Source organism: Netta rufina, assembly GCF_964035555.1.
Source record: "Netta rufina genome assembly, chromosome: 5".
Taxonomy (NCBI): Eukaryota; Metazoa; Chordata; class Aves; order Anseriformes; family Anatidae; genus Netta; species Netta rufina.
Window position 1 is genome coordinate 16231651 of NC_140128.1, and position 14483 is coordinate 16246133.

Here is a 14483-nt window from a genome sequence, read left to right on the forward strand (position 1 = left end):
GACCCGGGGCAACCTCATGCCATGCCTGATCTGACGAATCACTGAATAACAGATTCTGTCAATCCTCTGCAGAGTGGCTTATTTCTTCTGTCCCCCCCCTTTTCCTCCCTGCCTGCAGAGTACACGGTGATCAATGAGAACTGCCCCGGGGCGGAGTGGAACATCATGTGCCGGGAGTGCTGTGAGTATGACCAAATCGAGTGCGTCTGTCCAGGACGGAAAGAAAAAGTGGGATACACCATTCCCTGCTGCAGGAATGAGGAGAACGAGTGCGACTCCTGCTTAATCCACCCAGGTACGTGTACTACCAAGCTGTGCTCACACCAGACCTGTGGCCAGCATGTAAAGGCAGCTGTTGAGCAGGGGAGCAGTGAGGGCATGGACATCCCTCAGGGCCTGGGATGGCGCTGGGTCTCCTCAGGAACGCCCCTGTCACTCTGGTGGCAGCAGCAGTGCACATGGCAATGTAGCATTGCTGCCCAAAAAAAGACTCTTCTAGCAGAAAAGCTGTCCTCAGGGCTTCTCAGAAGGTTTGGCAGCTGCCAAAGGGTGATGATGCAGCTGGCTGCCCACCAGGAGTGTTTCACAGGTGCTCAGGGATGATTTGCATCCCCAAGGCAAGAAGAGAGAGATGATGGGGCAGTCTGACTAGCGAGGAGGAGAGGGCAGGGTGACAGGTGAGAGCAGGAGGAGACAGGACCAGGTCAGGAAACATCTGAATCACTTGGGCTGAGTCCAACCTGCACCAGCATAATGTGCTTAGACTCATGAGAGAGGCATTTACAGCTGAAGCAATGAGATTTAGAGGTTTGGCCAGTGAAACTGAGCATTTGGCTCCAGATCTCAGAGTCTGAGCTGCCTAGGGCTTGGAGTTGGAGGCTGGGTATGGTTCACAGCGGGGAAGCTGTCAGCACCACAGCAGTCAATAATGTTGTTGGCATTTATTGTGAAAAACAGAGAGTGGCTGCTCCTCTCCCCTCAGCACAATCCACCTTGGCTTTCTTCTAACACGGTGGCTCTCCTTTCAGGCTGCACCATTTTTGAGAACTGCAAGTCCTGCCGGAACGGCTCCTGGGGGGGGACACTCGACGACTTTTACATCAAGGGGATCTACTGCGCGGAGTGCAGAGCTGGCTGGTACGGAGGGGACTGCATGAGTAAGTGTCCTACACGGGCAGAGAGGCACGTCAGGGACAGGGAGCGATGGGATGGAGCCAGAGCCATGCTGTGCCTTTGCAGCTGTTCCTGTACCATGACCCTCGCAAAGGGCACAGGCAGGAGAGGACAAACGCAACCAGGCACTGAGCAGATGTATGGTGGGGAAAAGTTCTCTCCCAAGGCTCATCTGCTAGGGATTGGCGCGGGCCCCAAGTCATGGGAGTTTACAACCCTACTAAACTTCTGTTTTGTTTTGTTTTGTTTTAAAACTTTAACTACTGTGACTCTGGAAATCTTCTGTTCTCTGCATTTCTCGGACATATGTCAGCATAACTAATTCCCCAGAGGATTTCAGCAAAGCATAAACATTTACAAGGGCAGCAGCTACGTTACAGAACTTCTCCTCTGTCCTCTTTCAACCCCCGGGCTACAGAAGCAGCCCCAGGGAAGTCCTGGCGCTCCCTCCCTCCTCCTCACAGCTCCAACACGCTCAGAGGAAGCGCTGGGTAACACAGGGTCTTTCAGGCCCTGCTGGTGCTATCTGAAGGTTTTGATTCAAAAGCCCTGCCTTCCTGGGTTTTGCTAAGTTGTTGGTCCCAGTGCTATCATTTAATAATGAATTCCATAAGCTAATTGGAGACCGTTTAAGGCACGTATTTCCTTTACCAATTTCCCACGGGTGAAACTACAGCCTTTCACCAACCCTCCCTCAGCTTTTATTGACTGCCTCTCTGTGTTTCACCGAGAGGGATGAAAGCAGCGTCTGCTTTTCCTACTCTCTTCTGTCCATTGTTCTACACACTTTAGGCTTATCTCCTCCTAGTCACAGATGTTAGAGCAACAAGTTAATCTGTCTTCCTATCGGACACAGCCCATGACAATTAAGGAGGTGAAAGCAAACAACATAAAGTAACTGCTTGAAAAGCAGGATTCGGGGAGCCCATTGTTTCAGCAGCAGGGTTAACTCAGCCTTGGCTCCTCAGAAGCTGGTAACTGAGTCCCTTGCGATTTACAGTCTGATTTCTGATTTTTAAGGCCCTTTTGCTCTGGGTTGATTCTCAAACTCCCTCGGCACTTCAAAGCCGAGCCAAGACAGGCTCATTAGCTCATCTCATCACCTCACGCTGCGGCCCGTCAGGAGGCTGCAGCACCACTGAGACTTCACAGAGCTTTGCCCGTCGGTGCTTTTCGACCACTTGGTCTTTTGGGGTGCCGGGGGGTGCCCTTGTCTGGGTGCCTCGGGGCGCTTCAGGGCGGAGCGAGGGGAGCGGCGGCCGCTGCCCCCCGGCAGCGCGGTGCTCTGCCTCCCTCTCGCGGGCCGCGGGCGGCTCTGCCGCGCACAGCGGCGACCCCCAGGCTCCTTCTCCCGGCTCCGGCCGCTCCGGGCTCGGCCCCAGCGGGACGGCTCCGCCTGGCGCCGGCTCTGCCTTCCCCGGGCCCGGCCAAGCCGCCGGGGCACGGCGCAGCCCCCTCCCCGCTATGCCCGCCCGCCCGCGGCGCCATTTCCCCTCAGGCGGCCGCGCTGCAGTAGCGAGGTGCGGCCGCGGGGTGGCGCCCGGGAGCCCCGCAGGAGCCCGGCCGGGGAGTGGAGTTAATGGGGGCGAGGGCAGCGCCTGAGGGGTGGGAGGCTTGGCGTCCCCTGCCAGGCACATCACAACCTAAAACCAGCCCCTCCTGCCCGACCCTTCTCCCTGCACCCAGTCCTCGAGCCTTTCCCGAGCTCTGATGTTCACAGCGCTTGGGAAGATGCTTCCTCAGGGCAGGGTTACCCACAGAGCTGATAGCCAGCAGCTCCTTCCCTGTCCCGGTGTTCCCCGGTGATGGCAGTGCCTGTGCATTTACAGACTGAAAATTACAGTGTCTCCCCTAATAACCAGCCTGTGACGAGCAACGGGTACCAACGGGGTGGGACAAGCGAGAGCTGCCTTCTCGTACCACCCTGTTTCTGAAGAGCGGTAGCATTGCTGCTGCCATTCCCCCCTGCTCACCCACCGGAGCTCTGAAGGAGCCCCACATCGCTGCTGAGCACTCCAGCAGCAGGCACCAAGTTCTCAGAGGAGGTCTCCTCAGGACCTCTACCTTCACAGCGCCGCGGGTCCCCGTGGGCAGGAACTCGGAGCTCTCTTGCATTGTTTTGCTTTCTGTCGGTAACGAGCCTTAGAGGAAATCTCACTGTGGCCCTGAAAGCTGCCTTTTTTCAGGAACAGGAACGGAACAAGGAAGTTGACAGCCTGCCAAAGTGGATTATTTTTTTGTAAATGAGGCCGAATTTGCCAGCATTTGTGTTTAGGATGTAAATTATTCTTGAGAGCTTTCCAGGTCTCCTGCAGATTTCAGGAAGGGAAATGATTCCTTTTGATCAACAGATAACCGAGCTGTTGGTCTGGGGAGGCAGCCTAACCTCTGCTAGAAGCGCTGGAGATACAGGAGCACAGATGTGATCGCAAAGGTGCTTTGTGCAGAGGAAGGTGGTAGCAAACCTGAGAATGTTCTTTTGGAGGCAGTCACTGAAAGGCTCCTCTTTAGCCTCTGGACCACCTGCTTCGCTGGCCAAACCTACTTCCTTGGCATCTGTGTTCAGAGGGTTCAGGCTGTACCACTGCAAACAGAAAAGTTCATTTAGTATGCCTTGCACACAAGTATCTCTTTGCACCAGTTCTTTGGCTTTCCTTTGTTAAAGGCACAGGAAACTCAAAAGCCCTTCGGGACGAAAGGGAAACTTTCTTTGAGGTGGTCCAAGCCCCCTGTCAAACCATCTGAAGATTTCTAGCAGCTTTGTCTCAGGTTGTTTTTGAGGCAGGAGCCAGCGGCAGCACAAGGTCCCGCTCCATGCTGTGGGAAGGAGCATTATCATGTGCACCACAGCAGATCCTGCCGTACTTGCTGAATCGTAATGTGGCTCCTGGGCACAGTCATTAATCCTTGCCTTTTACACAAGGAACTAAGCAAGCCACAGAGAAGGATGAAACACTTGTGAGGAACTCCTCTGAGCAGGATTTCTCTTTCCTTGGGTCCTGCTTAATTAAGGGTAACCGAGGGTAAATGAACAAAGGGTATTTCATTCGAGCAACTCTTTCTTAAGAAGAAAGAGGAGTAATTGACCCTCAGTTTTCACGTCTCCCCATAGACAAGATGCAGCAGGACAGATTTCCAGACACTAAGATCAATGGGAACCGCGGTGCTTTCTACTTCACCAAATCAGGTCACTGTCTCCCTCATTTCCCAAAGGAAAGAAGGGCCCTGGGGCAAGTGTTAAAACCCACCACTCCCGTAGGGAACATTCATCCTGCATTACTTGTTAAAAACGTAGGGTTCATCTTCAGAATTTATTGCAGGGAACAGGTCTTTATGTTGGACTGAGAGATAAAAAGAAGTGAGAGACATGCCGTGGAGGCCTGTTGGGTCATTTTTGACCCTTTGGCTTCTTCTAGTTACCTGTGGTGCAGAGCCTATCAGGATCCCCTGGTTCAGCCGTGCTATTAGACTCGATTGCAATTTCTGGCTTACAGTTACAGCCTTATTCCCCAGCAAAACAACAGAAGGCTTAGTAGAGAATGTAGCCATGTGCAAGACTCTATTCGAAAAGATGTAGTCAGGAAAGTAGAAACTGAGAAATGAGCTCTGCTTGGTGTGTAAGGATTTAACTGTTCATTTTGCTAGCATTTCCATTTACAGATCACAGAAGGCTGTACAAAAATTGCTAAACAACTTTCCTTCTTCCACAGAGGAAGATACTTCTAGCCATATTTTATAGCTGGGGGAAAGGGAGAGGTTACAGAAGGTGAGAGAACTCTCTGGACTACAAATGTTCAGCATCCACGATGAGGAATTAGGGCAACTATCTCTGGACAGCTGCCTAGGGACAGCTGCAGGATGGCCATGAAAAGATCCTGCTTCCTCTGTGTGTGACCTTGTCTGCCTATTCGAGTCCCTCTCCTCTGATGTTTTTTTTCAGACTGGGCAGAAGTGACTGGAGTACTTCTTCTTATTCTGTTGATGCTGGGCACTGAGGTAGATTTTTTGGTATGATGTAAAGCTGAGGGTGACACAGATAGAGTAGGACAGGAGGAGAGAAAGGTTAGGAATGAACCTGAGAAAAGAGGTGAGGGCTGCATATTACACATACCCTACAGTGAGGTGGAGGGGTCATGGTGGTTTTATGTCTCCATTGGCACACATAAGGATGATGTGGTGAATCCTGAGGGAAAACGGATACCTCCTGTAGGAATACATCAGCTGTTTTTCCTCCAAGAATCTCCTTGGGAAGGTCTTCAAACCATGATTTTGGGTGCAATGACTCCTCCTCTCAATTTTTTACTCACTTGAACTAATTTAAGTGTTTATAGTACCTTTGACACTATCCCACAAGCTTCTTCAGCTTCAGTTTGAGATGAGACCTATCGGAACTTTTGTGAGCTGGAGCATTGGCCAGGTGGGTGGACGGGCTAATCCTGAGTGGGACAAAAGCAGTAAGACATAGTGTCATGGGGCTGCTTTGCAAAGCAGGGAAAAGCAAGAAAGTAAAACTTTTATTGGGGCAGTCTTAACATGGATGAGACTTCTGATAGAATCATAACTTTTTACAGCCTCTGTGTGGCCATTCCATTGTTTTCTGTGCTGCCTTGTATGTATCTTCCTAAGCCACACTGTCTTCTCATTCCAATGTTGTTACTACTTATATTTTCTTCAAATGCATTTTGAAGGTTCCTCAGACAGATTATTTCTTCTTTTGCTCCCCAGGGTGCGGGCAGGTTCTTCGGGCTTCTAGAGGTCAGATTTTGCTGGAGAGTTACCCACTGAATGCGCGATGTGAATGGACTATTCATGTTCAAGCTGGATTTAACATTGAATTAAGGTAGGCTATAATGACTTTCAGCCAGCACTGGTTTCAGGTAGACATCAGGGCACATGAATAACCGAAGAGTCAGCAAGTGTCAGCAGCTCAGAGCTCTGGGACAGTGAAGACACTACTCCCACTTTGCATCTGGCACCTTCAGCTTTCCCCTAGCTTAGCTTGTGATGGGCAGCCACTGCACAAATCATCGATGCTCTGCCTTCAGTTCCCCTTTAGGACAGCTGGATACTAAGAAGAGTTTCTCAGATATTGGGCACAATGCATCTCTCCAGATCTCTTCAACACCTTGATGCCACAGCACCCAATACTTTCTCAAGCACATACCAGAGTGACCTAAGACATTCTTTGAAGAAAAGCTATGGGAGCATTTTGATATGATGCCTCCTGCCAGGAGAGAGCTACCTTTGGGACATGCTTTGCAGTTAGTCTACATTTTCTCTCTCTTAATTTTCTTTCACTCATTTTACCAGCCCAGTCCTCTACCAGCCTCAGTTATTCATCTTACCATTCATATGTCTGGAGATGTGACCGACTCTCCTGAAAGTCATTGCTGCTCTGACCCGTGTATGCTTTGCCCTGTTACCCTCCCCTGATGACTGAAACTCACAGTTCTTGATCAGGTGTCTTGTCTAGAGCAGGAGAGCCCCTAGTTGGGGTAATTAATACTGTTTTTGTATGTGTGTGGCAGGGAACTCACACACACACAGCAGGAAGCTTGGCAGGGGATCGCATTCAAAACCCACGAGCTAATATAATAAAAACAGTAGCTGAAGCCTCCACATCAATATTTCACCAGCTTCTGAGCCCAGGCAAAGGAACTGTGCTAGACACACAGACATATTTCTTCCTATATATTTAACAAGACTTAATATTTAATAAGAGGAACAGAAATGAACTGAATAGAAATGAAGAGCTCGTGGCATTCCCACACTAACCCTCCCCCCCTTTTTTTTAGACTTGCAAATGCAAGCCTATTGTGTAGTTATGAGTAGCTGTAATTATTGCCTGGTTAGTGTTGGAGCCTCTTGACTGGAGAATTGTGTGGCACATGGGAGACACAGGGAAGCAATGCTGTGAGGAAGAGTTTGGCATTCTTGTGACACAGCTTTGTTTCGGTCTCAGTGGGTATGAGCTGTACCTACCCTGTTTTTAAAAGACATTGTTGGCTAGGTGCATGGTTTGCACAGCACAGGCTCGGAGAGTTGATAATCCAGTATTTTTTACACTTATGAACAAGACTTTGTCAATTTTAAGGCTAAGAAAGTTCTTCAGCAGCTACAGGTGTCACCCTGTCTTCACTTTTATGGGAATAGCTATGAGAGGAGAAACGGATCCCATGCATGCACATCGCTAGTGAATGCACCCATCAGTAGTGTAAAGAGATGTTAGCCAGTGATACGGGGTGCACGGTACTAGAAAGGAAGGAAAGGCTATTTTAACAAAGGACACTTAGCCCTGCAACCCTGCATGGCGTAGGAGGGAACCTCTAGGCCAAGCAGAGCAGAAGGACCTATATCTGCTTCATGTAATGAAGCCCTGGCGTGTATTCTGAACACGCTGAGGTTTTCAAGGTAGGCTACCTCAAAGTGGCCATTGGGGTACTTCAGCAGATAGGTACTGTGGAAAATTGGTACATTTAGCTAGAAGCTTCTCCGTTAGGCCATACTTGCACAGAAGGGCAGGTACGATCAAGCCGGCCTGCAGAATCTTCCTCCTGGTCTGCCATCCTGGCTGAACCTTTGCCTTCACTGCATTTCTGTAAAAACACTGATTCCCTCTGAGTGCTAACTCTGCTGAGAGCTGTAGCACACAGCCAGTGTTGTGCTGAATCAGCATCACTGCTAACAAAAGAACGCCTTTCTTCCTTCTCTCTGTGCATTCCCCACAAATTCTGTTTGCTGCCACGCTGATGGCTTGCGAGGGCGAGGGATGGGGACAGTGTGATACAAAGGGGGAACAAAGTGGTTTGTCTCCACTTACACTGGGCAGGAAGAGTGAAACTCTCAGGAGCACCAATAAATCTTCTCTTGCCTCAAGCTGTGCCACACTGTCCTTTGGGGGTTGGCTAAGCAGAGCTGTTTTGATAAATGATGCCCAGATTGCAGTGGTGGTTTGTTTTCTCTGTTTTTTTTTTTTTTTTTTTTTTTTTTTTTTATTCGAGCCTTGTTTTTCCTTAGGTTGTGATGTATAGGCTCCCTCAGCCCGAGCCACATCAGGGATGTCACACCACAGTAGACGTAGCTCACAACTTTCAATCATTTTCTTTAATGCCTCAGCAGAGATGTAGTTTTAAATCTTTTCCTTTGGCTGGAAGCTTTCCTCAAAGGGGTTGGTGAATGTATTCCCATCGCAGACAGTAATGAAATCAAGACAGTGCTTTTCATTCCCTTTTGTCTCTGGTGACCAGTAACATTAAATTTAAATACTTAGTTTCATAATACATAAGAGAATTAGGATATAGTCACAGTTTCACAGCTGAGGGAAGTGAGGTTAATTACGTAGACTGTAACTGATTTAAATAGCAATAGATGTTGTGGTCTCTAAATAAGAGTCCTGTCAACTAGGCCATAGCCAAGAGGTTTTGAATGGCAGGTTTTTTGACCTGCTAATTCTGAGTCTTAATCATGGGATCCAGTGTCATCAGTACAGTGTGTCTGCTTCTGTGCTAAGTGAAATAAAATGCAAATCAGAACCCCCTATGCCTTTCATATATTCCACTCCGTTTTCATCATTTTTAAAGCAGAGAAAACAACTAAAAACAGTGTTCCGCATACGAATCTTGCATTCTGTGCCTTCACTCTGTCTAGTGTCTCCTGATACTCGTTCAGGAATGCATTGCTAGACAGAGTTTGCCTCTGCATCTGTAAATAGTAGTACGCAGAGAGTTAATGGTATTATCCCAGCTCTTTCCCTCATTACATGGAGGGCATCCCGGAAACATTTCTGGTATTCTTACACACATCCTTAATTTTAGTCAGAAATGTATCAGTTCAGAGAACCAGTAAGTATCTTTAGGAGTGAGTCAGGATAAACTGTAGCCAGATAAGTGTGACAAGGATGAATAGATTAATTTGCACGGCTTTATTACTTCCATAAGGGTAGCTCCCTGGTATTTGACCTGCAGGTGAAAGAATATTTTGAAGATGTAGTGTGTAACCTGATGCCTGTGAGGATGTCTTTGGCAAACCTGACAGAATTAGAGTTCAGTCTTCCCAACTCATGTATTTTATGCAAACCTAAGTGGAATTAATCTCTTATGTATATTAAAAGCAGATATATATATATTTTTTTCTATTTTCTACATTCTACCAGATAATTTAAAAAACGAGGGGCTCTGCTCCATTGTTGTAGCTTCCTAAAACTGCTCATTCATTTCTCTTTATGTAGAGCATTCCTGATGCTCTAACACCAACCACATGAGCTGAACAAAGGTGACTGAGTGAAGAGGCCTCTTAGGTCAGTTCGTGAGTTGGCAAAGAAAGGTCATTTCACAGAACACGGGGGCTTCCTTATGGCCTGAGTCCCCAGAAGAGAAGAGCAGGAGATAAACTCCTGTACTCTTTTGCCTCTTCAGACTGTGAGATGTGGCAGCAGATCCAAAATTTGGCTCATCTCCTTGGTGTGAAAATACAGTCTTTCCAAACCACTAGGCCCACACTGGAATAGGCAACGTGGGAGATATAGCCTGATCCTAAGTACACATAATCTACGGAGTTAGGAATTCTCAGGAAGATTGAATGCTTTGGGAGTTTCTTTTATAAAATGTGCAGCTAAACAGTAGCATGGCCTTCTCCCAGCCCAGATCTTCTCGTTCTTATCCGCTGTACCAGGGCTGGGCTGAGCACCCCTAGCCATTGCTTATTCTCCAGAGGCCCTTGGTGTTTCTCACTCTGCTTCTCATTCATATTCTGGTGGCATGCTTTGGCTCGGTGCCCCTCTGAACTCAAATAGCAGCATATAACATTGATGTTAATGAACAAGAGCCTCGCGCAGTGGCTGGATCAAAGCTGGGAAAGACAGACATTGTGGGGAAAAGCTTTAAATATTTCCCTTCTACACTAACTGCTGTCCCTTATTTCTGCCCTTAAAAGAAGGGCAAGTGCCAGACACTGGGGATTTACTACCATTTTGCTTTCTAATGCGCAACGTGCTGTACTGTTTCAGATTCCCTTTCTCCGTTTCTCCTTCTGTCACGTCTCTGGGCTTTCATTGTACCCCGAATTGCCGGCTTTTGGACATAACAATGTAAATAGTTTTTGATCCTTGGTCTTTGATACTGTTACTTTCAGTACTTAGGACTTTATTTAGGGCAAACAGAACAATCTTTAGCAAACAGCCATGAAAGAAATATACCCCCTACTGCATCTGACCAGAGATGAAAGCTTAAACATTGTGATGTGGTTAGGGTCCTGATGCAAGTGATCAGACTGTATGACTTCAGTTCTGGCTTCACTGTCGTGCCACTTAATGTTCTCATGAAGCAGCTCTGTAGAGCTGAGCTGGCTTTCAAGGATCATATTGCAAAAATGGAGATGAAGCAAGGGGGTCTTCATGTGATTGGGACTTGTTGATTCACGGAGGAGGGGGCACTAACATAACTAAGCTTCTAAATAAAACAGAATCAGGGTGCACAGGTCAGAGTATGAGGTCTGAATGCATGTCCTTATTCCCCCAAGGTTTTCCATGCTGAGCCTGGAGTTTGATTACATGTGCCAGTATGATTATGTGGAGGTCCGTGATGGGGACAATTTGGACAGCCGAATAATTAAGAAATTCTGTGGAAATGAGAGGCCTCCTCCCATCCGAAGCACTGGGTCTTCTCTCCATGTCCTTTTCCAGTCTGATGGATCCAAGAACTTTGATGGATTTCATGCTGTCTTTGAAGAAATTACAGGTAAAATAGTCCCAAAAGTGGAACATTCCGCTCATTCTCATTAATTCAATTTCACTAATCTCTCTCCCTGTTTTGCTTCATTAAAAACTTTCATGCTGTGTTGCCAACAGCAACTTAAACAAAGTCAGTGCATGGAAGGTTCAGAAGCCATCAGATAACACGTGAATGTGAGGTTCTTCTAACAAAGGCTAAATTCCCTCTACCTGTGTGAAGAGCAAGCATATCAGCAAGCACAGAAAGGCTGCTGTGTTGTGAGGCTTTGCTGTGTGAATATGAGAACTAAGAGCACAGAAGGAAATAGAGGAAGGGGCATGTATATCTTTGCAGTTGTGGAATTGCTCAATGCTGTGTGCAGGAGCAGAGCCACTGACTCTGTTAGCAGAAACCTGATGCAAAGCCTCGTAATTAGCTAAGTGACAATGTCCTGACATGCCTTTTATTGTCTCATGTATCATACCATTAGAGTTAAGAAAAAAAAAAAAAAAGTAAAAAAAAAAAAAAGTGTGTACAAAGGACAGATTCTTTTCTGAAGAAAAAAATAGGGGCATTTCCCATTCTGTGGTGAACTCAGTGTTATGAATGACAGAAGTAGGGCTCCAGAATTCCAGTGTTTTTGTTCATACTCAGTAACATAGAAAGTGTAGCTGGCTCCTGGTTTTGCAGTATGTATGCTCTTCCTGGACCTTCCTTATTTAGCTATGTAGGGAATTTTGGCCCAATCTATCTACAGTACTCCTGGCACAGAAGGCTAATCAGAGCATACTGCTTTGCCACAGATAATCCCTGCAGGGCCTATGGCTCAGTGTAACTTACCTTCCACATACCCCAATGACCCACATTTCATGAGGTTGTCCGGGGTACATCTCTCTCAGGAAGTTTAGTTGGTTTGTGTAACTCCTATATAAATATACAAACCTCCCGTGGGGCAGCTGTTGCCAATGATCAGGGTTGTGACTAGCAATCTGAGATGTGTGTACTGCTGCATGTGGTGCCTGTGCCATTTCTTAGCCTGCCCTGTTCTTCAGCTGTTACCTTTGGTACCCCTTAGTAACGTGGCGGTAGCAGTTAGCTATTGGTAGCTTGCCTGGGCTTACAGCAGGAGAGGTGATATCGAACAAATGAATGTGGTGTGGGCTATGTTGCATAAGGGCTGCCTACACTCAGGAAACTAACATTTTCCATATGGCGCAAGCTGAATTGATTCTGTTTTCTCTGCCCAGCAGGGAACACTTGGTATTCGAATACTGTTGAGCACTTTATTTCCGCCCCATTTTTAGTGGTAATTATTCTGAGGCTGGGTGGTTGCAAGTGTGGTAATCCACACAGAGCATGTTGCAAAGGGCTTCTTAGAGTTTGTGAGGAGGTCTCATTGTAGGCTTTATTATGAGGCTGTTCTGGCCTAATGTGTAGCTGGAGTGAAAGGCTTTTAAAACACTCCCAGTGCCTCTTTATGTGAAGCATTAACCTGGCCAGCAGGACGGTTTAGGGGAAGAATACGGCGTGCATGGGGCAGTGTAGAATTGAAAGCAAGGGCAGCACAAGATCGAAAGCTCTGGCAACACATTGCAAACTGAAGCATTGCCCCTGAAATTTCCCTCTGTGCACAGCCTTGTGAAAAGCCAAGGTCTCGGGAAAAAGCTGCTCGAGGCTTGCTAGAGCAATTCCCTGTGGCGCAGGTGAGAGCTGCAGCAGCAGTTGTGCTTATAGGGTGTGGAGATGATCAGACGTTGCCAGCACTGTAATGGTGTAATGGGGAGGACTGGAAAAGTGGCTTGTGCCACTGTTTTCCCTTCTGCTGAGCTTTGTGCTGGCTTATCAGTCACAGCCTGCTGAAGCAGTGGCACTGACTGCACAGAGGTCACTGGTTCGACAGCCAGAAAGATTTTGATTAATATAAAATAAGCTGTGAAGCCTATATTCCCCTTTGGAAAAGTTGCTGCAGGTGTAGTTATTAAAGGAAGAAACCACACAACCTGCTGCTCCGCTGCCTGGTCTGGAAACAGGTGTTAGGTCCCTGAGCTCTGTCACCCATCCCATGCTAAGTGTCAAATGAAAACCAGTAATTGGCATGAGTGATGTGAAGCCACTCAGCAGACTTCAGATGAGAAGGATGGAGGGCCAGATGGGGAGGCATCAGGATCTCCTAGGGATTAGACATATGTTGGATCTGTTTAGATGAAAGCCTGTTGTTGAATTTCAGTACCACTTCACTTTCTGTACCCCCAAGCTAGTGATCTTTGACACGACATAGGGGCTTTAACATTTTGTAGCACTGTCCCATGTTGTTTCACTGAAGCCCGACAATCAAGACTCCTTTAAAAAGAAAAATATCTAGTGCTCTTGAGAATCAGGCATTTTCCAGGACAGTATCTGGCACTTATCCTCGTTTACTTGTTTCTACAGAGTCATGAGACAAAGCTAGGGTGAGGAGAAAGCTAAAAGTTCACTGGCTTCAAACCAGTGACTGCAAAATACCAGTCTATACAAGCTCTTCTGCTTCTCTTTCCCTTTCTTGGTGATTCTTTAGGTTAATTGGATACAGTACAATTGCCACATATATATTCCAAATTATTGTCCTTAGTTCGACCTTAGTCCTCAAAGGGACCTGGGAAATATACATTGCCTGGCTACATACCAGTTAGTGTTACATCACCACGTCAAAACCTCTGGAGAAACCTATATGTGTCAGCTTTATATTTCTTGTCTGGATGTAAGGAATTCCAAGTTCATGCTTCAGGTGAAGTCTTTGCAAGGAAAACTGCTTATTCTGGTATCTGTGATTCTGAACTGCAGCAGGGAGAATGCTTTAAATGTGATAGCATGGGACCTTCAGGTGTCGGACATACTCAAATCTGAAACGAAATCTAAATCTTGTAATTGGGATCTACTTTCTGTCTGCTGAAACCAGCATTCAGTTTTGAAAATAATCTAGACTGAAACTATGTCTTTGTTTTTCTGAGAGTAAATGAATATTCTATTCCATCGTCTTCCCTTAGAGGCCAAAAAATGTGTATGTGTTATTGCACAGTGCAATTTGATGATATTAAATGGCGCAATTGCACTTTCTCCATTATGCTAATATACACTGTTTGATGTGCATCACTGTTAGATTTGTGATATGCAAGAGCTTCCTCAGCAGGCTCAGGATCATCAAGACCGCTCAGCTTCTTGAACCGAACACCAAATAAATGTTCCTCAGGGGTAAAACAACTTGCAAGGTCTCAAATGACATATGCCCAATACAAAGCCAAAACAAAACAAAACTATAGCTCCTGTAATTCATCCTTCAACTCCAAGATGAATGGCAGGAGAAATGTAGCTTGATATTAAACTTCTTTAAGGCTATAAAACACTAAGCCCTAAACACTGTTGGAGCTTGCTGTAAATTATATTTCTTCCATAAACCTTTCTCACCACTGGGCAGCAGGTAGAGGAAAATGGTAAGAGTAAATGATGAATGCTTGGAAGAGAACTCCCCATCCCTAGAAGTATAAAAGAGCAGAAGTGTTAGGCTGTTTACTGTCTTCCCACCTTTTTACCAGAATATATAATTCTGGTAAAAGACGCAACCATCGT

General features: G+C 46.7%; 1 protein-coding gene across 2 annotated transcripts in view; it reads left to right on the forward strand.

Annotated features, from left to right (window-relative positions):
- Positions 1-14483, forward strand: part of PAMR1 (peptidase domain containing associated with muscle regeneration 1) — a gene marked incomplete at both ends in the record, with an annotated part of 51689 nt that overhangs the window by 10815 nt on the left and 26391 nt on the right. The window contains 4 exons of one of the 2 annotated variants that reach the window (XM_084288446.1): positions 119-295; positions 1029-1157; positions 5899-6013; positions 10690-10907. In XM_084288446.1, the coding sequence (XP_084144572.1) occupies positions 119-295; positions 1029-1157; positions 5899-6013; positions 10690-10907 (639 nt within the window). The remainder of the gene's footprint in view (positions 1-118; positions 296-1028; positions 1158-5898; positions 6014-10689; positions 10908-14483) is intronic. The other variant, XM_084288447.1, reaches the window with a different exon arrangement.